This window comes from Thunnus albacares, chromosome 5 (assembly GCF_914725855.1).
Source record: "Thunnus albacares chromosome 5, fThuAlb1.1, whole genome shotgun sequence".
NCBI classification, from domain to species: Eukaryota; Metazoa; Chordata; class Actinopteri; order Scombriformes; family Scombridae; genus Thunnus; species Thunnus albacares.
The window spans coordinates 11,252,053-11,276,716 of NC_058110.1; the positions used below are offsets into that span (position 1 = coordinate 11,252,053).

At 39.0% G+C, this 24,664-nt stretch overlaps 1 protein-coding gene across 2 annotated transcripts in view; it reads left to right on the forward strand.

Moving 5' to 3' along the window:
* The first annotated feature begins 3,779 nt into the window (after window positions 1-3,779).
* Window positions 3,780-24,664, forward strand: part of LOC122982359 (oxysterol-binding protein-related protein 2-like) — a 29,319-nt gene continuing 8,434 nt past the window's right edge. The window contains exons 1-6 of one of the 2 annotated variants that reach the window (XM_044351592.1): window positions 3,780-3,886; window positions 18,570-18,679; window positions 18,757-18,893; window positions 22,144-22,270; window positions 23,837-23,912; window positions 24,306-24,440. In XM_044351592.1, the coding sequence (XP_044207527.1) occupies window positions 18,857-18,893; window positions 22,144-22,270; window positions 23,837-23,912; window positions 24,306-24,440 (375 nt within the window). In that variant the 5' untranslated portion in view covers window positions 3,780-3,886; window positions 18,570-18,679; window positions 18,757-18,856. Of the gene's footprint in view, window positions 3,887-12,533; window positions 12,605-18,569; window positions 18,894-22,143; window positions 22,271-23,836; window positions 23,913-24,305; window positions 24,441-24,664 lie in introns of both variants that reach the window. The other variant, XM_044351591.1, reaches the window with a different exon arrangement.

A 24,664-nucleotide genomic window follows, 5' to 3' on the forward strand; every position in this document is an offset into this window, starting at 1 on the left:
GGACATTCAGGGGACACTAGTGACATTGACTATGACTTCTTTATTTTCCTACAATTTTCTAAGACACTCACACAGTCATTTTGTAGTACCTAAAACTAAAAGAAGTCTCACAAGGCGTTCGAGTAATTTACATCTCTCCTGCATTCATTATTACTGCATATTTTTAATCATTTCCACGTCTTATCGCAGTGTGATTAGGGTTGACTGAACATCTGTGCTTTTTCCCTCAGAGATTGAAAGTAACAGTTCTGCCGCAGTGTTGTCAACTTCAACAGATTATTTTGAGTCCCTGTGTGAGAGTCAGAGAGGAAATTTGTCCCCTGCAAGTAAAATAAGTCTCATGTGACCCGCTTTATCTGGAATAACAAGTTTCTACCCACTGCTGCCTCCCTGAGGGGTACAGAAGATGGCTTATATATAATGATATCAGATCATAGACCTCCTGCTGGTACTGCTGGATCTCGCCTGGAGCTTCTCAGTGTGTAACGTATGTATGTGTATTGGTGTGCTTGTGTGCGTGTGTGTGCATGAGTGATCCTATCATGTTTAAGACCATGAAACAAGGAAAAGTGTGAATATTAAGATGACCTTGGGTTTAAAAGGCTTCATTATCTGATTAAAAAGTTCAGATTGGCATTCAGCAGTTCTGTATCCTGGGTCCAGACCTCTTAATCGCCTTTTTTTAGTTTGAAAACACCGTCTTTTATTCAGGGGAGAATCAAAGCCTACTCCCTGCTCAAGTTTCTTTGAGCAAGACACTCAATCCCTATAAGCACCAGGGGGCGCTGTCTCATAGGTGATGCTTTGCTGGGAAAGGAGCATCATTGAATGGCTTTGTATTAAAGACATACATTTACAGTATTTTCCAGATGGGACCAACACATTAAAAAACATCAAAAAAATGTATTTGTCTCACACAATGAGTCTCACTTATGTTCTGGTCCTCTTGTACCATTGTTTTAATTATCTTGACAAAATCGACATTATTATTATCAGCATTAATAAAACATTAGTAGGCCTAATAAGTAAATATTTCATTGAAGAGCTTTTATTACTCCTAATCTGTAAATATGTAAATATGATGTACATTTACACATCATAGAGTGTTGGAAGTTCATGTAATTGATTCCTCCACCTCTGGAAACTTCCCTCATATTTGATATACTACAAGTATGAATTATATTTCCATTATGGTTTTAAGATTTCATACTGCAAACATGCTTTTAGTTATATTCTATTATGTTATATTAGCGTGTGTGTGTTTAACTATTCATTCCTTTCACCAAAAGGCTCTTTAAAGTGTTTTGTGTGTGTTTATATGAGAAAGCACTACATGTATATTTAGCCATAAGAGGACATTAACAAATATTTGTTATTCAGATTCACTTCCACATTGTTTAGGGACTGTGGTCAACAGACCACCACGCAGGTGCACAGTTAATCTATCTCTTACCTCCATCTAGTGGTGAGCAGTGGAACCTGCATTACAGGCCCGACAGCAGAGGAGCAACAACACAAGTTCTGTTTTCTGGTGCATTTTTATGATAAAGATCAAAGCATTTCCTTGGGTAGAACTGATTTTATGTTGAAAGGCAATTTGGCACAGCAAACAGGAAGTAAACTATTAAAATCATTCCTCTGATTCTGGTGCAAAGACTGATGCTGACAGGCTGAAAAACTGTTTAACCAGCTGTTTTCCCCATAAATAATGTTGTTCATGCCATTTTTTCTGTCATCAGGTATGTAGTTTTTTATTGTTTCATTCTTTTCATTGATCTTTCAAGCATTAAAACGAGAATGCGTGTCATTTACATCTCTTTTTCTGACTGACTAGGCAGTGTGTGTAGACAATGGCAGTAATTATGTTGACTCTGTTGAGCCTGGTTGGAATATTTTGCAAGTGTACAGCACCACTAACACATTCCTTGTGTGCATGTTTGTGTATTACGCATGCTTATGTGAGCATATGCATGAACAGTATATGACTATGCCTTTGTGTGTTGTTGTGAAAAAGCAGGACTCTGTGTCCCACTGTGAGTCTGAATGGAGACCATTTTCTCTTCTGCTCCGCTGTTCTCCGCCTGTTCCCCTCCTCCTCTAAAGTTTTTTTTCTCATCCTATCCTCTGTTCTCTTTTCTTTTCTTCTCATCACACCATCATGGTTATTATGTAACGGTGGGAAAAGAAATACACTGCTGGTCTGTCTGATGCTGCCTACAAAAACAGCAAATCATTACTGAAGATTACAGTTTTCTGTGTGCAGTCATGTGTTAGAGTTGTGTTTTAACTGTACAGTAAATGGCAAGAAAAAGGTTAAAATTGGTGCTCTATGAGAATTCTTTCTTATATTGTCTCCACCTTTAATGCTAAGTCCTCATTGCGCTTAGTTGAGATATTTATTAATAAATCAGTCTGGGACTATTGCTCATGATAAATTACCCAGTTACTCTTTTTTTTCTGCGCATAAATAAACCAGAAATGCATCCATTCTTTTAAAGAGCTACTGTACGAGCTGCCAGCAAGTGTTTGGAACAACAAATCAAAAAGCTTTATTAAATTTGATAAAAGCTGAATCACAATTTATATATGAAAAGATGATAGGAACAAAAGGGAGATTTATTCATACAGAAATGATTAATGAACACAACAAAAACTAATTTAGTAACTTACAGACACAAGGACAAAGACAGACCAGGAGTGTATTTGAGATATTGCCAATATGTAGACCACGTGCCTAATTCGTCGTCATGCCTGTGTTGCTCTCTAAAGCGGCAGCCAGCTGCATCAAACATATCAATGACTGACAAGCTACATTATTGATGAAACAGATAATAAACTCTGGCTAGGTGATGTCTCATAAACAGGGCTTGAAATGAACACCAGGTATCCAAAGGCCAAATGTTATGCTACAGGAGCTGCAGTGAGGATGAAGAATATAACTTTTTCTGTGACAAAGTTAACAGCTGTGCAAATTACCAATGTCACTGTCAACTGCTGACATGAAACATTCACAAAGCTGTGCAGTGCAAAGACATGAATTCCAGTCATTCTCATCATGTTCAGTTAATCTACTTAAAGAGATAATCAGGAGATGAATATGAAACCATCAGGGTGTGGTGTTTAGTGGCTACCTGAGTTACATAACCCACCTGACTTGACACTATGTTGGCCTAATCTGACTTGTAACACTCCCTGATCCATTCTTGTCTACCCTCTGACTTGTATTGTTATTGATCAGTCACTCTGGGCATTGCACCTGATTGGCTCTATTGATAAAGAAACTGATATTGAGGTATCGGGGCACTTTAATAGGACATTAGACTAATTGGTAAATGTTGCCAGACTGAAAATATGATGAATGTTTCAGCTCGGCACAGCGCTGCACTTTAAGTTGAACTGCAGACTTGATTCTTTGTTTTTTTTCACATATATAAACTAAAGCAGTTTTCAAAATACTGTTGAAATAAATTAACTCTAACTGAGATATGTGATCATACTCATGAATCCAGGCTTGTATTTATTTACATTTACTTTAGAAATTAAATATATAACAAATTAATATGAATCTATATTTTTGGTTCAGTAATAATAATAATGATAAGAAGAAGAACGACAACAACAACAACAACTATAACAGACAAGAAAGCAAAACATGTCAAACACAAGTATTATTGCATATTTCCTCATAATTTGCCCCCAATCTGATTTGTTGTTAGTACTCTCTGTTCCATTCTTTCTACCTTCCATTGGCTTTGGACCATGTCTATCATCCTTTAGCCCCGCCCCCTCTGCCAGCGACATCCGTCTCTGTGTCAAACCGAGGCTACACACTAAATTCCTGTTCATCTCTCTGGACTAAAGCTTTCACCCTGCACACTACGCCGAGGTAAGACGGGACTTTTCCAGACATTGTACTGCTCTGCCTATGTTTTTGTCTTTGTTTTTACGGTTGCAAATTTTGCTTTGTCTTTTGTGTACAAGAAAGGTGGCTAACTAGCATAGTTAGCCACCTTCTTTTTTTTTTTTAGCCCGCCCGCTAATGTTAATGCTAGCTGTCAAAAAGCTTCCTGAGGTCCTGCCAGAGTTCAGGCTGTCAGCTTGGTGTGTGTTATTAGAGACAAGCAGTAATCCTCATTTAACTACCTTGCTCTCATCTGAAATTGTTGGCCAAGGTTAATTAAGTTTAAAATTGGGAAGCTAGAGCAATTGCTAGACTGTATGTGCTAATGTTAGCAAGCAAACAGAGTTTACGGTAGCACAGCATTTGGGATGGGTCTTCTTTGGCACTTATGTAGCGAGTTGGACATTTCCAAGTTCTCCATGAAGATGTTTTTAATCATACACAGCTCGACAGATGAGTGACTATTGTTAGTCATCGGGCTTTTAAAAATGTATTATAGCAGGATTAGTACGTTAAGCTTTCTGGTATGAAAGTGGTCGACCGTCAGCTCATCTATAAGAGAGATGTGTATAGAAACATCTGGGCCACTGCCAGGAGCACTTATCTTGTGTAAAGTGTCGGTTAAAGTCATCTCCTATCGCGGTTAATTGCCCCCAGCTAATAGTGAGAATGTTCCCCTGCCTGTTTGTCTTCTCACTGCCTCATCAACGTCTACATCTACATCTGACTCTCAGGAAAGACTAAACAAAGCTGTTTTTTTAAGGTTGGTGTACTGTAGGTCACTGACACCAAGGTCTGCAGTGACACAGCAGCTCTCCCTGATAGACTGACCCCTCAGAGGCAGAGACTGTCCTGCTGCGTCAGTTCAATGATGACGACGATGATGATGATGCCTGAAAGAAATGCTTATGCTAAGATTGAGAGTCTGTTTAGATACATACCAGCATCCTGTTGTTTTGACTAGCATTTGAGAACAGTGCATTACAATAACACATAACAATAATGCAGATAAATCTTTGGTGAATGATTAAAGAACTGATACTGAGACATTGAGACACTTTAACAGGACATTTAATGTTTATTTTATGTTGACAAATCAGTAACAAAAATCGCGGAACTGAAAATATGATGAGTGTTTCGGCTCAGCACAGCGCTGCACTTGAAGTTGACCTGTAGACTTGATTCTTTGTATTTTTTCACATATATAAACCAAAACACAGTTTCACTTGTACCAAAACAATTAGTTATTGAGACAGTTGACTGGCTGAAACATAATTAGTGACAATTTTCATAAGCGATTGATGATTTGAATGAAAAACATTTACTTGTTATAGCATCTAAATAGGAGGAATATTTTCTCTGTGAAATTTGAATATTTTGTGACTTTTGATTGCAGGTAAGACAAACTAAATTTTGCTAACCTTTGGTTGTTTTTGTAAATTATCATTATTTTTTCAATTTAGAGGCTAAAAGATGTATTGATTAATTTAAAAATCTCAAAAAAAAAGATTTTGTTGCAGCCCTGGATAGTATGAATGAAAATATACTGAAAATGTGTGCGGTGTGTTATTCTACTTCAAAAATATAGATTTTATCACCCAATAAAAACTATTTAATGTATAATATAAAACATAATTTAAAGAACATTTAAAGATATTGGGATGGATTTTAAATTTGTTCTGGTCTTAGAGAAAGTTCACTTTTTTTATTGATGAGGTGTGAAATCATGAGGTTTCCATTCTGCAAGCAGACACCTGCTGATTTTATTGCTACATTACATGAGATACCAGACAGTCTCTGTGGAATTACAGCTGTTGTCATTTTGTTGTGTGTCTTCCTCCCCAAGGTGCCTTAATTACCCCCTTAGTTAGTTGCTATAGAGATGGTCTCCATTTGAAAGGGGAGCATCACACTTATGTACCAGTGGAGGTACCAGTCTTCCTCCCTGAAAAACAGCAGAGCAAGGCTGTGAAGTCTGGTGAAATATTCATTCTTTCACCACCTTAAGTGAAAGTTTCAATTAGGCAATACGTATTGTTGAGTTCTCCGGTCAAATTTAAGGGAACAGGAAAGAACTTTTGCAAGGCGTGTCATAAAAGCCAAGTTTCAACACAGCTGAGAGGAATGTTGCAGTGATGCCCAGACGAACGCACATGAAAGGAAAAGTAACACCATTAGAAAATTAGTAAGTCTTTCACCCGAGTTGTAGTTTTTTGAATATGGAAACCGCTGTATTCCCTTTTAAAGCGTGCCTTGCTGCCTGTTCAACCCCATGGTGTCTCTACAATCAGTCACTGTGTGAAGCATTTACCATAAAGGCGCTGCTCACACCGTAAAATTGATCTTTCCTTTTTGTGCGTCTTATATCTGCAGTGTGTTGCCACATGGGAACAAGGCAAAGTTTGAGCTAACGCTAGTCTAGGCAACCATCCAAGCAACAGAGAAACAATACTGTGTGTATAATTTATGATAGAGCATGCTGCAAGGAAACAAGTATCCAATCAGGAGCCCGTCTGATAGAGAGCCATTGTCCTGGTCTGCTTTGCTTTGATTGGCTCGTGGTCTTAGGGAGTGCATGTTGGTCAGTGGGGACAAACTGAGAACAAGCCTGCTTGCAGATGCACCAGAAAATCAACATACTCTCATTATTGGACAATATTGGTTAAAAATAATAAAGATATTGATTTATTATAAATTTCCTTGCTGGTATTTGTCAGATTGGATAACCAGCTATTTATTGTCTTTGTTTCTTCAAGTATTTAATTAGAGCTCTCTAGTTATCCTAAGAAGTACTCTGCTAATTTAAAACTATAAACTGAAATGATCAATTTGTTAAAGATATGTTTGGTGTAAGGTATGAGGTAATTTTTAAACCCAATATAGATGAAGCCCTGCTTTTGTTTTGCACATGAAACTTTACTATTGACTCAATCTACAGATAAATATTGCCTGTCTCAAGGCTTTAGGGGGACCATGTGCAGACTGGAAGATGTACGATTGGTCAGCTTGGTTTGCTTCTTGTTTTTAGTTTTGCTTTGTGTTTCTCCATGTTTCCTGTTCCTATAGTATCTGTCGATGGGGAACACAACAGCGTTTAACTGTTGCGCAAACTGACTGAAAGAATGTAAAGAAAATTTGTCATTGTATATTGCGAAATAGCTTATAAAATGAAAATGTGTCACGTCTTGACAATGACATCCTTCTGTTGTTGCGGAAGTGCTAAAACAATCCAAAGGTTAAATTCTAGACCTAAATATTTAGTAATCTTCTTTGGGAGGACCATCAGCACACCTCGACAAGAAGCAAATATCCAGCCGAACCAGTCACACGCCAACATAGTTTGCGAACAGTATTGATAACAAAACCAGCCTTTCTGCGTGTGTTTTATATGCATTTAATTGGCAGTCTCACAGTATTTGTTTGTATTAAGGGTGGATACGTTAAATAAGTTTCGGCCCAAGATATTAAGAGGGCTTTCTATCTATAGACCTGTGTGACAGCAGGAATAATCCTAGCAGGTTTTACCTCTAGCAGGTATTGCTGGAACGTGCTGACTCACACCGCACTGAATGGCAGCTCGTGTGTGTGTGCGTGAGACTGTGTACTCAGCGTCTTCCTCTGAATGAGACGGTGTGTTTTATTCTCGGGAGGGTTTACACGAGTAAACGAGTTCTAGGAGGAGGAACATGAAGAGGACAGACTCATCACTTCTGTCAGAAGCAGAGACACAAAGGAACTCGGTGAACTCTTTAGGATTGACCTCTGCAAGGGGATTAAGTTTGAGATACCTTTTGCAAAAATGAGTTTTGGACTTGCTTTAGTGTAATCTGGAAAACCAGAGGGGTGTTTCAAAGACGAAGATTTCCAGTTGAACTAGACTTATTTCAGAAAGGCTTATTTTCAGGAAATTCTGTTTCATAAAGGAGGTTTGAATAAGTCTGACCTAAGTTACCTTGGATTCTCTCCAGACTAGCCTCAGCAGTGTTACAATCAATCTGCCAAACCAAAACACCTCAGAGTTCCTCCCCGAAGGTTCCCCTTTCTCAAATGTTGCACTATGAACACGAGACAGTTTGCAATTCATGTCAAATATATCTTGACATCAGTGTTGCTCCTCGGTTGGGGGTTGATGCGCTGAGTGAAACGTGGGAGAGACTCAGCAGCCAAACGTTTCTGCTTTTTCTGTTGAGCTTCATCAGTTTAGGCTAACTCATTGTTGCTAACTTCAGGGCTAACCCCCTTCACTTTTCCAGCAGTTGGGGAAACAACAGACATTCATTTTTCTTTGTCTTGAGAAGCTGCAGCATTTATTAACTGACACACTGTTGTCCGTACTGTACATTTACTGCCAGATCGACAACTTACCGCTAACCTTTTGTGCCGCTTTCTGGCAGCAAACGTCACAGTTTCGTCTGCACATATCTGTTTTCTTCGCTGTGAATTAATGTGATCAGTACTTGATGTCTCTGGTGTTTGTTTTGAAGTCATGAAATAAACCAGACTAGACTTGGTCTGCTCACATTAGCTCAGAGTTTATGAAACAGATTCATCCTGCTTCTGTTTATTTGAGTATTTTAAGGTTTTTCACAATCAGCTCTGCTTTTCTGAGCCACCTTTATGAAAACAATCCTCAGGTCTTGAGATATTGTTTTCATCTGTCAACAAAGGTCTTGACTTGCTTACAGTCTTCCAAAATCTTGTTCTTTGTTATCAAGTGATTATTGTGGAAGTTGAGGTGCTAAAATTGGAAATAATCTTATTGTCGTTACTGTAGTTCTACTCTTGCGGTAGTGTTTGTGTTTGCATTTGTTTATTTTTTCCCGCTATGACTAATATTTTTTCAACCATATTTATTACTGCAACAGCTGGGCCAGCCCTATGCATGCGGTTGTTCATGACTGACTGTCTGACTGAGTGAGTTAGTGATGAAGTTACACCATCGTTCGGCTGGCTGAGTGCTAGATTTTCTCCAGTTGCTGTTGCTCTTTCAAAATGAACTGGCATGAACAGTTTTCTATTACGTCATCGGGGGCGTTTACAGCGCTTCCACACATGGCCCTAGTATACATGACTAGTATTACCTGGAGACCTCATGTGGTTAAGAAATAGCCGCCACCCCTTCCCACTCATCTGAGTTTCATGCGGCGCATTCACATGATATAGGTAAAATCTGTATTTTACTCACATTTACTGACATTATCCCCCTGGATATGTGTGACAACATAACAGGCTGCAAACTTTTATAGTCTTGTCTCTAAGTGACCTAAATACATAACTAATGGAAACAGAGATCAGCGTGGCGCAGAGTGACTGTTTCCTGCTCCGAGCTCTGACACTCTCAGCTCTGGTGTTTAAATACAGAGAAATCAGCTAAACTCCGGTTTAAACAGACGTGCACCAGCATCTCTGCGTCTCCTCCTCTGCCGTCCAGTATGATTGACTCTCCGGCTGGCAGGAGAGATGCTCCGCGGTACGTTTGGATTTTATAAGGAAACTGATACCAGGATGCAAGCTTTTTATTTCTCTGATGTTTTCACATCACAAATGATAAACAACAGAATTAAATATGAGTCTTGCAGGTAAAACATGAGACTCATGTGGCTGTTATATCAGTTGTGCTTGCTGTAGCTGCAGTAACCGGGTGGAGATGAACCTCTTGAATTTGCACCCAATGCTGTGAAAACTTTAGTTTATAATTTCCACTGCAGCCTCCAGATGAGCATTTAATATCCAGTAGTTCACATTATAGACAGTACCACTGACTCTCCCTGTAACAAATCGGCCACACCCATACACGGTGCAGCCACATACTACTGTAGGTTTGGACTTAGTCTTGTTTATGCAGTTATACATCAGAAAGGTTTCCTCTGTTGTCGGGGTGCTGAAAACCTTGAAGTCGTTATCGTTGATAACCTTGTATGTCTGTCATTTGGAAGTTGCTTAGAGTAAGAAAAATCCATTTAAAATGATTTGTATGTGTGTTTGGGTGGGACGATGTTTATCCCCTTTGTGATTTACTTCCTGTGTTGATGTCCTCATCCAAGGCTGAGTGACGCAATCTAGAGGTTGCAGTCTGTCTCTCACTGTCTTTCACGTTTTACTAAAAGGTGGTAAAAATGTTTTTGTTTCTTTATTTTTTTCCTTATCATGCTCATCAATTTGTCCCTCTGCACGGTTTTTGCTTCAGTGTGAAAAGATAAGACTGAAAGAAACAAGATGTGATCTTTGGAACCGTCACTTGCCTCTCATAGTTTCCTCTCACATCCTCATCTGTCATCTTTTCTGCTGCACCAGTGTGTGATTTGAGCTGATTAGGTACCGTAGTGTTGCTGTTGTGGCTCTTGAGTTTTATTTCCATTCTGCTGAGCAGTCGTGAATGTAGCCAGTGGTGCAAGTCTTCCCTCTGCAGACCAGGACAGATGTTGACGTTAGCACTTACCTTTTATGAAATCGCTCCAGTCAGTGGATGTACTCTAACAAGGTCTGTCTTGTGATTGAGGTCGAGTAAATTTGATGTCATACTGGTGGTCGCGCTTTAATAAAAAGTCGTTTGTGGGCTATTGACATTTAAACCCTCCCCTGGTTATGATCTTGTGATATGTACTTCCATTTCCCTACCCTCAGGCAGCGCTGATTCCTACTACAGATGATATACAGTACTAGATTATGTTTTAAATGAGCAGCTCATAAAAAAATAAATAGAGCTGAAGTGTACTTAATAAATTGCTGTGACACAATACAAACCGGTTTCCTGCTTTTTATGGTTTTTCTTGCCATGTCATGATGTTTTTCTGGGTTGTTGAGATGAAAACAGGGAGTCTGGGACGTAAAACGACTACAAAGCTTGTTTCATTTTTTGATGTTTCCTTTTACTACCTTTTTTAAATGTTATTTTTTTCTGCATTAGATTTTCATCTCATTGTAAAATAGTATAATTTAGGCCAGCTGTAACTGGTCCATATGAGAAAAGCCAGGACAAGTTTGTGCTAATATTTCCTTTCATTTAAATGTCAGTGGGTCATCGACACAATCTAACAGGGTGCCTTTGAAGTGGGGGAGTCTGAGAGATCTGAAAGGCTGACAGATGCTCACTGAACAGTATTTTCTTTTAATACAGCTGAGAGTTTGAAACAATAAAGAACCAAAAACATATTTAAACACTTTAAGGTTTAATAAGTCTGCTTCATTCTTCTCTAATTTGATTGTTAAAGCTGTCTTGGTTCAGCCAATCCAATGTAATTATGGCTGCAAATATCAAGAATACTAATATCTAAATATCTATAAATCATGATTTGAGTAGTATTACTCAGCTTTTCTACATTTATAGTGCACAGGAACAAGACACTGATTACTTGGACGCTGTTTTGGCTTCAGTTCACCCACAACTGTCTCTGCAGAGCACACTCCTGTACCCATAACACACGTCTTCCCAGAAGTGTTGTCCTCCAAAGTCAACTTCTGGTAATTTTCCTCCCTGCACAAATTAGCGCACAGACAGCAGCAAAGAGCTGCACTGTGTCGGACTATGACTCAGCGGCCATGCTGTGCCTCTTACTTCCAACAGATCCTCGCAGACCAAACCCATTCCCTTCATCTTCTAGCTACAGCCTAAAGCATTTGCTCGGTAGGACATAATCGAATGTGCCTCTGTAACGACGTGGAAGGAAAAACATGCTAAGCTGCCTGAATTATTAATATCTTGTGTGGTTTGTGCACCAAGTGGTGATATCAGAATCAAAGTGCAAAGATCTTGGTTAATGAGAGCAGTGCAGCATTTTTGGGTTGTGACAGTTATATAATTTTGCAGGCTTTAAGTACATCATTTGATAGCAGCTCGTGTGTGTGATGACAGTCATTCGGCCTTTTTCAAACCGCACTGCTGTTTGCCGGTCGTGTTTCACACCATATCTACAGAACAGATTTGACAGACTGTTAAATGATTAAAAAGAGGCTGCTTTGTCCGCGACACGATTTCTGCTCACAACGTGACAGCTGCCACGAGTTGTGTTGTTCTTTGTAATTTACTGTTGCACGAGGATTGTGTGACGTTTGAATGTTTGAAAGGAGACAAGCAGCGGTGGCATGGGAGACTGAAAGTACACCAGAAAGGGCAAGCCTCATGTCTGGGAAGTAGTCACAATCGATTGTCCGTTCTGGGAAGCCGCTGGTCTGGTCAGGCAGGCTTCTAATGAGACAGAAGTGAGTTACTGACCTCCACCAGTCCCACATTAGTTTCAGGCAATTTGAATTGTTGCCCTTTTTACTCATTACGCGGTCCCACTTTACTCAAAAATTTTGTTGTCGGTAACAATAAAGGTTGATCCGGTCTATTTCACGGATCCCTCTCTCTCAGCGCTCATCTTATTGTGTTCTTTAGTGTGTGTGTGTGTGAATTTAACTCGTGGTTCGTGTTTCAAGGGCTGTAGAGGTGTGTCACCTATTGAGGTAGGTGTGCGCAAAGAAAGAAAGAGGTGTGTGTGTGTGTGTATGTGCTGTATCATTGCTCAGTACTGGGCTCCATCCTGCTTGGCAACAGCTCTCGTCTCTAAATTTCTTTCCCTTTGTCTCTCTCTCTGCCCGTCTCTGTCCCTCGCTCGCTCTTTGTCCCTGCGGCTTTGGATGTTTTTATCAGCCCTCGGAGGACCGCACAGAGAGACGTCGCTAGGCTAGTGGCTGTACACCGGACTTATGAATGGAAGATCGGTAGGTTTGTCTTTAAGGTTTTGACTGATTGGCAATGAGATTATCTGCCATTGAAAATGTTGACAGTGGGGTTGCCACGGTAACAAGCTTTGGTAACACCTGTTTGTTTAAGGAAGATGAATAGGTGAGGCCTACGAGGGGTCTGTAGTACTTGGTAGATCGGAGGCCGTAATAATGTGGAATACTAACATGCTGATGCAATCATCTGATTATCTGGACCAACAGGAACATTAAATTGCTTTTACAGATACTGTGATGTTGTACAAGTGGTTAATAGTTAATAACTACTGTGGTATTATCAATCTTATTATCCTAAATAAATGACCCTGTGTCAACAGAATCTGTAATGTTCACACGTGGAAGTTGAACTCTGTAATGAGTGATCTTCTCGTCCACTGTGTTTTTTATTAGGGAGACTTAATAACACAACACAACTGGTTAAAACACGACTTGTGTTGTGATCTTGTAAAGGCTGTTAGATTATTTATTTTTAATGCTAATGACCTAATCAGAAGTTAGGACAGACATACTCTGGTGTGGACTAACAAGATACACTGTTTACAAAAAGTATGGCCCGGGGGTTAAGACAACAAACATGAACCACGATGTCCCTGGTTTCAATCCAGTCCTTAATCGAATATCTCTCTCTCTCTGTCCCTCATTTCCTGTCATCTCACTATTGTCACAGTCTAATAAAGTCATAAAAGAAAGTAGGTCAACACTTGTTTAAAAACAATTATACTAACTTTATGTTTATGTGCTGTAGCCTTTACATCGGTCTGCGGCGTTTCTCATCATATCATTGTCAGCTATTAGTTATATTGAATAATAAGCAAAAAACAGCCTTTTTTATGATCCTGTTTTACAGGATACTTTTTTATAGATTTGTATTTTTGTCTAATGAGTATCAGTAGCACTCTAATGGAAATAAATCTTAACAAAAGTTTAATTTTTAAAAAATGTTTAAGTCATCCAAAAGTTAAGTTTAAATCCTAAAATTATTCCAAAAGTCTAAAAGCTAGAACAGCCAGTAGATGAACTTTGTAAAAGAGGTCAGGTTATACTTTGTGATAAATTAATTATATGCAGGAAACCTCAAGGCAAAAACAGTAGTTTATGTCCAAAACTTCATCTCTGCACCTCTGACATTCACATACTTGTGAAGAGCAGAGCCTTAGGTTAGTTATTTGAGATAAGCGAGAGTCCATGTATGCATTAGTACGTTCTGTGGTGTGTGTGTGTGTATGGTGCCATGTCTGTCATGGTTACGTAACGGCCCACGGGCGTCTGAGACAGAGCGAGCGATATGATCTGAGAACCTGTTGCAGCCAATCAGAGAGCTCCGTGCGTGTGTGTGTGTGTGAGAGAGAAAGAGAAAGAGAGAGGGAGAGAGAGTGCAGGAATTTATTACATTTATTTGTAGAATTATGGAATAGAGAAGCGAGTTGATTAAAAACAGAAGATCACCATAAAATAAAATAAAAAGATTGATTGAAACTGCATTTCAGTGCAAAACAGGTTTTAGTCTGTTCAAATATTGTACTTGTTGATGCTGTCATAAGAAAATTGGTTCCACAAATCATAAGAGGAATAATTCATGTTAATAATCAAGACCAAGCATTCATCAAATTGATTGAGCTTAACGTTTTAGCTGAGATGCATTCCCAGATATTTCACTCTCAGTTCCTGTTCTTTTCCAAACATGCAGACCTAATTACAGAGGTGGAGTGTGCCTCCTCAACTGTGCTTCAGAATCTGTTTCAGATCTTAGAAAGGCCAAATACACCCCGAGGATAGTAGTTCAACCAGTAGTTGTCGTACTCTCTCCCAAACGTCGCCACATAATCAAAAGGATTATTTTAATGATGTGAATCGTCTCTTTTCACTCTTGCACGGTGATATTAAAACCGTGTCTGCTTTTAATAGGCTGTAAATTAAGAGGAATATAATACATGAGCCAGAAGTTTTATTCAGTTTTGTCTTGACTTCAAGAATTTAAGAAATCGTTGGCAACATGATGAATCCTGTTGCTTAATACAAAATTAGAAATGTCTGGTGACTCCCCGGCTTGGTTTTGGCTCATCGATGGAAGAAGAATGTTATGAAATTAGGTTTAAGTTCGCTGTAACACAGTCAGATCAGCTCAGGCTTGATACTGAGGGGTTCCCACTTAGAGAAGTGGTGAATTGTAGCCTATAAAAAATACTTTACAACTAAGACAGGCTGCCATTAGGAGAATCTCACAGTATTAATGAATTTCATTAGCTTCAAGTTGGATACAGAAATGAACCGTGACATCTTCTGTTCAAAATACACGACTATAGAGAAGTGAGCTTTATTTAAGGAAACAGCAGGAAGCACATGTATTTTGTTGTCTTTTTAATGGTATATCAGTGTCAGACCTGTCAGCTTATTACATCAGTAATAATGTTGATGCCTGTCTCGGTCACCGTAACCCTCGGTCACGGTGTTGTTATACCGGCCTCATGTTTTTATCCTGTCAGGGAGGAGCGTAGCCACTAGGCAGATGTTCATGTTGCCTATTTTAGACTTCAGATCTTAAAAAATGACAAGGAAGTCCAGTAAAGCATCATTATTCTTGGTATGAATGGATCCTACAGTTCAGCGGCAGCAGGGTTGTAAAGTGTGGTTTAAGTGATGGTGAGCCTGTAATAACTCATGCAAATCAGGTTTTCAGCTGTGTTTGCTGTATCCATAGACGTACAGGTAGGCTTAGCTCGCTTTGTGTCATGCAGTGCCGTTTCATAAGTTTTCACTGTGTGTTTCCAAGATTACATTTTCAATGCTCAGATATTAGTTTGTCTTACATTTAGTGACTAGATGTCAACGTTGCTTACCTGCTAGTTTGGTCACATGGAGTCTTATTAGCTGCTGTAGAAGGAAGTTTATTCAGATTTTCAGAATCAGTATCGACTCGGCAAAAATAGATATGCTGATATGACACAACAGTTTAAACATTAAACTAGAAGCAGAACAGTCTCTTCTATGTGGAGGAATGTTCATAGGACATGGGGAGACATGGAGCACCGAGGCACTGATGCACAGAAATATGCGTGATAAGGGTTATCACAGTTGTGGTCTTGGTCATGTTGTGGTACAAGTCAGTGACTTATCCTGTAGGAGCAGGTAGTAGTCTGGGAAGGTTGTCTTTGTATCTTCAGACTAAGCAGACACACTTTTGAAAGTTAAGTTGTCATAATTCCTCCAATCTGGATTCAAAATTGCACTGTTGAACTTTTTGAACTGGTTCAGTGGATTATGAGGACATATCAGGCTTTGCTGTGTAGGACTTTTGGCTTGTTATGCTTTTCTGATAAGCAGTCAACTCCCCTTTTTTTAAACGGGATCTTTTTGTTCTGTTTAGAGACATTGAATTAACTGTTAGTACGACTGAATACCAGCTTGTCATCCATTCTGTTCTCCTTATCGATCATTGACGCTGAGGCCAAAGTTTGTTCATGTACTGAAGGCGTTACCTGTCTCTGGCAAAGATAAAACCCTTCCGCTGTGTAAAAAAAACCGGCAGTGAGCAGAGGGGGAAGTTAAAGAGAGAAAAAACCCCTCTTTTTTCCTCATATTCAGCATTTCACCTTCAGGATCAGAAATGAAGAACTGAAAGAAATAAGTTGACTTTTTGGGGATTTAACCAGGGAGAAATTACAGTGTGCAGGTATGTATAGTTTTTGAATGCAAAACGTTGTCAGCCTTAGAAATAGTAGATTATCTTTAAGTATTTTCTCAAGACTGCATTGTTGTATTAACCATAAAGCAGTTGGCTTTCATTTAGGAACACAACCAAAACTTAATCTTCTCGATTTCATTCAGAAACAAACAGAGGAAAGAGGTTAAACTTTAAGCTACACATGAATAATGTCTGAATCATGACCTCTGTAAACACAGAGAAATATTGATTACTGGTTTTGATCCGGGTTGGGAATACTGAAGGTGCCAGAAGACCGTAAAAGTGTAGACGAAGCTGATAAGACAGACTCTAATGGACTCTAGTGGACTTCGCAAACCATGTATTACAGTCTGTGTTATTTCAGGTAGTCTAATGTCACATTGAGGTGGTCAGGACAAACACTTTAGATGAATAATGTAAAAACTGTAATGAACATTTTCTGATGTCTTACTAGAGTGCTGCTTTAAAGCAAAAAATCAAATAATAAATAATTTCCCTCATAAATATAATGAAATTTGTCTTGAACAACTGCTCAGTGCATCAGTGTTAAGTAACTTCAGATCAGGAAATGTGTGTCATGACCAAATTAGTAATCTGACCAAGCATTCAGTGCTAACTTTTGATGCTCGACACTTTTTTCATACTCGATAGTACAGACACGTTTTGGTCAGTACATAGAAAAAGTATTTAGGCTTGATACCGCATGTAATTCAAGATAAAGTAGCTAAAGAAGTTGATTTACTGTGTGTTAGAAAGTAGAGCTCAGCTGTGTGATGATGTTTCTGCTACACATGATGTATCAGGGTCAGCATTGTTGTATAGGTCAACATTGTTACCATATGGGCTGCGTGAGAATGAAAATAACACTTTGGTTTCCTTAGTATTACAAAGATCACACAGATTATAGTCGTGAGAGAAGACTTTATGCATTGTTACTCTCACTGTGAAGAATGTGGTGAAGTGAGCTGTGAATATGATACTGAGCCAAATGACAGAAATGAGATAAAAACCTTTTTATGAAGCAGAATAATGTGATCTGTTTCCACCACAGTGAACTGTTTCATCCCAAAAGCTATTTCACTTCAATTGTGACTAATTGACACACTCATTAGCCTGCTAGTATAATTTCATCCTGTATAATGTGCCGAGGGATTAAACTGGAATTACAGACTGTCTGTCGGCTGGTTTCACCTTCGCTGATTATCATCCTGTCACCTTTTACTCACTGATGGAAAAAGTGCCGTCCTTGTGCAACACTGTGACATACATTGTCAAAGCCAGTTTGATCAAAGGTTGTGTATTTAAAGCTAATTTAGTCAAATGCTAAGGGGCAGTATGTGATTGTTGACTTTGTCAGTGTCTGGTAAACTAAAAAGGAAGCCTGTCAAGAACTTTTGGCGTCCAACAAAATGAAAAGGTGGATGACATGTGACATTTATTTTATGACATGCAGTTACAACACAAGTTGTTCAAGTGTTTTTTGCTAAATAATCATTTTTTAAACATTGCTACTTTAATATAAAGTGGAGTAGAGATTCAATGTGACCTGGCTTGTAAAAAACACATTTTAAGTGTGTTTAAATGTTAATTTATTATTTTGGAATTTGCGGACTAAAGGTAATTTGGGGTCTCGAGTTTAAAAGTTTGAGGAGACAATGTACCAAACAGAAGGTAACAAAGAGCCAGAATGCCTGCGACAGTGGTGTCCTGATTATGTAACTACTGGACTAGAAAACTCTCTGTTTGCACTCAGTGGGCCATGATAGACAAGACTGTTGCTCAGCCAGACTAAGCAGATTTTCAGCTGGTAGCCCAGAGAGCCGGGAATGACCCCCTAAGCATTGTGTGTCATCTGAGATCTTACAACTGCTGCCTGCAGAGGGCCAGTAGCCAGGAGTGCATAAATTAAAGACTTTTTTTTTTAGGTCAATAAGTTCAAAATTTAAGATCAGAATATAAAATAACACTTGATTGGTTGTTGTATCTATGAAGCCAAGGTGTCTAGATCCAACCAGCCATCATCAGTCAGTCAGACTATGGAAATTTCAGTCTTTGTTTAGCTTTATGATACAATATTATCACTCAAATGCAGACCAGTCAAATATTTTTTCATCATATAACCCCTAACCCTTCGTGATGTAACATCTTGATCTGGACTTAGTTTTATTGCCAGACCTGACCTTGCCTTCATGTAACTCTTCGGTTACATGACACTATAGTAAACTCAAAATGTGTCTTTTTTTTTTTTTTTTGTCTCTACAGGTTTTCTACAAACAAAACCAAAAACACAGACGGATCCCTGAAGTTACATCAGCTGTAAACCAAACAGCAGATTTGCTCTGATTGACGTCCCCCGGTGTCATTCTTCTTCGGTAAAAACATTCTCTGGACATCCAACAAATATAGTGCTGTTGCCGTGGTGACACTCCAGAGGGACCTTGATTGACAGGTCTTCCTCCAGAGGAACTCTGAGGGGCCGAAACCGGAAGGAACATGTGCTAGAAGTTGAACATCTGTCCTGAACGACTGGTCGGCTTTGACTCTAGAAGATGAGCAATGAGGATGAATTCTACGACGCCGTCACAGGTGCGTGTGTGTGTGTGTGTGTGTGGCAGTCTGGATAAGATCTTCATATGTTGGCTTCCACCAGATGAAGATGTTTTGCAGATGGTCTCAAGATCTTTCTCAGCATTTTTGTATTTTGGGAATCGCAGTACTGTTTTGTTATTTTTATGACTGATTTTCTTTTTTGTGATAGTTCCAAAAATGGAAAGCTCTTCCTCAGAGAGACAAATCAGTAATGCTGTCAGTTGACCAAATTTCCCACATGGTGACAGGAATGCTCTTCCTATGGATTTAATAGGATTGTCTTGTTGTTGGTGTCCACCTAGTATTGTAGCAGGAGGATTTTATAATTTCTCTAACGATTATTTTTCTTTGGATCTTATTTTCTCACCAGGGATTGTGACACTGTTTTAGCTGCAGGAGGCTGTCAGTCCTAATTAGATGGTCATAGAAACATATTAGTGTCCAATGCAACCTAACCTGCCTTCATCTGATGATAAGTTTAATAATTCAGAGGTCTGGTGCCTCGCGGTCATGATTAGTAATGTCAGCTACACCCTGAAGTCTATGAGAGAGTAAAGCATTTAAAAACATAGACTGTGGAACACAGCAGTGACAATTTAGATAAATCTGAGTGTGTTTTTTCAGAAAAAAGTGCTCAATTACAGAGTGAGGTTTTTGTTTTATTTGGTATTTTTCAGCAGAGGCAGTGCGGTGATGGAGAGGAGGGGTCAGTCGGTTAGTGACAGCCTAAAATCAGCACTCAACGCTCTTTATCTGACATCCCGTCTCAATGAAGGCAGCTAAACGAATTCACAAACCTTCCTGACATCTATGATTTATTATAAGTGGTTTTAGATTTCTGCGGACATCTCTGTGAAGGGATTAAATGAGTTGTCCATCAAGTCGACACTCATGGGATGTCATGCATGCTAACGTTACGGTTGCCATGACGGATCTGATATCCAGGCATTAGCTAATTACAAAAATACACCTGATGAAAATGAAACCTTAGAGTTGCTTTGACTCACCAGGATGTTGTGCACGAATTCTGTGTCTCTTCTATGTCATGGTGATTATACACTATGAGAGCTGCAGCTACGATAGCGTCCCATTGGTCGGACTCTCTAAGCTCTTACAACAGGTGCATTGTTCTCCGTTATTTGGAGATTATTTTGTCCTTCAGTTGGTTTTAGAACTTGCTAAAACATCCCTGAAGGTTAGCAGCTTTCCCCATTCGGAAAAATCGTACTTGTGGTGTTAGTGAAAGCTGGGCAGTGATGTGACCAGCAGTGAATGCTGGGAAATGATGTCTGGTGTTGATTTAATAGCTTGAGTGTTGATGTTTGGTGCAGAGTTGAAGGGCAGGACCAGCAGGTTGTTGTTCTTTGTGAACAGTTAACAATTAATCGCTGTCAGTCATGTTCTTGTCATGTGATATTGTTAGACGCCCATGTTGACATACGGTCATTGTTCTGTCGCTATTATTATGTCTTTAACAGCTCGTCGTTTCCATGCAGATATTATAGATTAAAAAATCAAAATGAGTGTGTGTGTGTCCATCTGAGTCATTATTATGATCATCTTACTAATCTGAGACAGATGCAGACCGGTGCAGATGTATTATTTATAAGTACACATTAGCTGTGATCAGCATCAGGTGACGTCCAACTTGGCTTTAGCATCTTGTTTTTACCTCAGATGTTTAAGATGTTAACTAGACATTTGTAAAAATACCAATATTCTGCTTGCTATGTTTTTTCCCCCAAATGAATATTGATCCTTAAACTCATCAGTTGATAAAACGGTTGAGGGTCTTCATGGCAGCTACAGAAGCTTGGATGATATTGTCAAATTAATGCACAATTATAAATAGATGGAGACTTGGACCAAATGACCAACTTAAGGCTCTGGTTTTATCACTTTCACCATTTCCAGTTTGAAAACAGACTCTATATAAAACTTTTGTACTATGATAAAATTGAATCTAATTTTATGTTTGCAAGTTACTAGATTTTGGGGCCACATTTGACTGAAACATGTGCCCATTGTGACAGACAGTGTGCTGGTCTGGACCAATAGTGATTATCGGTGGATCTTGAATCTCGGATGTGTTGGTCTTGCAGGTCTTGGAGAATGATGATGTTTGCCCTCAAATGCTACTGTCATGCTACTGACTCCACATTCTTCTATTTTGTAATCTGGTCACATTCAGTGATATTCTGTATCATTTCTGTTCTTCTTTTATTCTTTTATTCTTCTCTCCGTGTCGTATCAGAGACTCATGTGAGAGTCAGCCTTTGTGTTACATTTGTATCTGGCTAACCTGCTCTCGTAAGAGTCCACACCTGGTACCTTTGACATAATCCTGACAGCAGAGTAGGTGTGTTTGCCAAATGATAATAAACCATTTAATGTATTTTAAGCTGTTGTTTGCGCCCCACCTCAAGTTCAACACGACTCCACCCTGCAGCACTAAATACTTAAATGCCGTGTTCATGTTCTGGCTACCGTCCAGAAGCAGGGCAACCCCGGAAGGTTTTCTTGTAAACAGCTACTGCAATGCTGCTCGGTTTTTGTCAGGGTTAGTGATGCAGCTTTATTGTAAAACAAATAAAAAGTAACGGAAATACATTTTTAGACACCACAACGTGTGAAAACCTGCCAGACCACAGGCGTGTCTTTTTTTATGACTTGTGCGGAGTTACAGTGAGGAAATCTGGTCAGTCACGCAATGTGACAATATAATCTTGCCCTAAGTTTTGTTTTTTATCTCTTAAGACTTGTTCATACTGATGATTCTTATCTTTTTTCCCTAAGATTCCTCTATGTTGCTCTGAATTAAACAGATTCTGCTTATTCTAGCGTTTCATTGCAGCTGTGTGATGCTAACACTGCAACTACTGTACATGTTTTTTTCATGGCTGCACCATAATATTTTATAAGCTTTTTACCATTATTAGGTCTACATTGTATCTCGAAACATTAGAATCATGACTAGAAATTTGAAACACAGGAAATATATATCTTTTAAAGTGGCCGACTGCTGTTTCAGTGAAGAGGTTAATCAGTAAACAGTTTCAGACAATCAAAAGAATTTGCAAGGCAAACAAGACAAGAAGTTCCTGAATGCAAATTTATTGCATTATCTGAGACACTAATGTTGCAAATATAATAATAATAATAGCTGACCCAAAATCCACTGCCAGCAAAATCTGAAAGCCCCATGTGTCCCTTTTTTAATTGTGATGCCTCATGTTGTGTCTCACAGGCCTGGATTCGGACGAGTCGTATGAAGGGGTGTCAGAGGCCAGCTTCAAAGATGCGCTGGTGTTTGACAGCAGCAGTCAGAAGAAGAACGGATCAGTGCCACAGGAGAACGGCATCAAGAAACACAGGTACTGCTGCATTCCTGCATTCCATCTGCGGTGTATGTATTTGTGTGTTTGTAGCTGCATTATGTTTTATCCATAAACTATTTGAACCCACCTACTGAAACCAGTATGATGTGCTGGGCTGGGTCGAAATTCTCAATGACTAGTTTCAAATGTTTTCTTTTTATGGTGGTAGCTTTAAAATGATTACTGCACTGAAATGTAACTCTGCTTGTCCCAGGAAAACAGTTTTTCTTCAATACTTGTTAGTTGTTATGTAATATGTTGGTAAATTTAAATATTTTGCAGTTCTGCATGATGCAGCAACTAACGGTTATTTTCATCATCAATTAATCTGCAGGTTATTTTCTCAAACAATTAAAAATGTCAGAAAATAGTGAAAAATACCCGTTACAGTTCCCCACAGCCCAAGATGACATCTTCAGATGTCTTGTTTTGTCAGACTAACAGTTCAAAACCCAAAGATATTCAGTTTACTGTCATGTACGACAAAGGAAATCATCACATTTGAGAACCTGAAACCAGCTATTTTTGCTTAAAAAATGATGAAAACAATGATTTGATTATCAAAATAGATACATTTTCTGTCGATCAACTAGTCCATTAATCAAAGATTTGTTGCAGCTCTAGCTGTGTATTTTTATATTGCCTGCATAGATTAGAAGGTGAAAAACGCTGAGAAATACTGGGATCCTCATTCCCAGACTTCATTATCATTTCTAGGTGTAGAATATTAATATGTCTCTTAGCATAGTTAGCATAAAACAAACAAGAAGAAGAGATAGGAGCCTCTTCATGGCTGTCGGTAATGAACTGACTGCGTTGACTCATGCATACAAGCACAAGGATCCACTTTAGGATCCCTGTCAGAAAGAGAGCCTTGACTCTTTCTTTTGGCTTTTGAAAGGCTCGTTCATGTAAACATACTTTATCTGTTCTGACTCAGTATGACACGTTAGATTTGGGGTGAAGTGTTTTTTTTTTTCTTTCTTTCTCATTCCAGCATTTTTTTCCTAAAGTACATGTATCATTTCTCCGTGCCTGCAAGGAGACCTGAAAGACCACATGATCTGCTTATCTCCGACATTAGTAGCCGTGGTTTTCATTCTGACAGGAGCGTGTCAGATCAGATACTGTTGGTACTGATGCACATGACAGTGATATGAACAGCAGGCATGAGAGAACAAAATGGTTTTTCTTCTCTTTCTATGTGTGTGTGTTTATGTTTCTATATCACCATCATCTCTGGAAACATTTTTGTTGTTATGGCTTATTCTGAACGACAACAAAAACACTTAGTGAAGGGTGAACTGAGACACTCCAAAGCTTAACGTACTCAATGAAACATCATCGATGGGGGAAGACAGTGTGGCTGATGAGAAACGGTACTATCTGTTTTAAATTAAGGGAAGTTGTTTTGTTTTGTGAGGGAAAACTGCGTTTAGGTCATTAGTTGATCCTCAGATGCCAAATCTGATCCTTCAAGAAAATATGTAGCCGCTGTCAGATACCGGAGAAGCTCTGTACTTTCATGCCCGGTCATTTCTTTTTTTTCCTCTTTCATTTCAGGACGTCGTTACCTGCTCCCATGTTTTCCAGAAACACTATCAGTGTCTGGAGTATCCTGAAGAAATGCATCGGACTGGTAAGAACAGGCTGTTCCCAGACGCAAAGCAAATGCTACTTTTCTACATATACAGTACATGACTGTATCAGTATCCGGGTGATAATTACCCTGGACTGATTGAAACGTCTTTAATGGCTTATTTAGATTCTGTTATATAACAGACCTTATAATAGATACAATATAATAGACAAAATGACTTTTAACTGGCACATGTCCAAACTGGTTGCGTAAAATGTCAGTGATTGGGTAACATTAGCCAACAATTATTTCAACATCAGTCTGGAGATATTAGCACATTATCTTGTTTACTACAACAGTAATTTTCTCATGTATTGGTTGCACATATTCTGTTAGCCGAGGTCAAACTTAAAATGAGTTAGCTGAGGTTTACAGTTGTTCTGTGCTTTTCAGGAACTTTCCAAGATCACGATGCCCATCGTCTTCAACGAGCCTCTGAGCTTCCTGCAGAGAATCACAGAATACATGGAACACACTTACCTCATCAACAGAGCCTGCTCGCTGTCCGACTCCATAGAGCGCATGCAGGTCAGACAGTCACACACACACACACACGCATTTGTCATCTACATGCATTTTTACTTTATATCTCCACAGAACACATGACTGGATAGTGAGGAAAACACTAGAGCTGGAAAAAGTGTAACTCCTTAAGTCATCACATATAAGCAGCCAGTCATCAGTGTATGGACTTGGAAGAAATAGACATCATTTTTTTAATGTTTTCTTTTCAAAATGTGTCATTAATGACA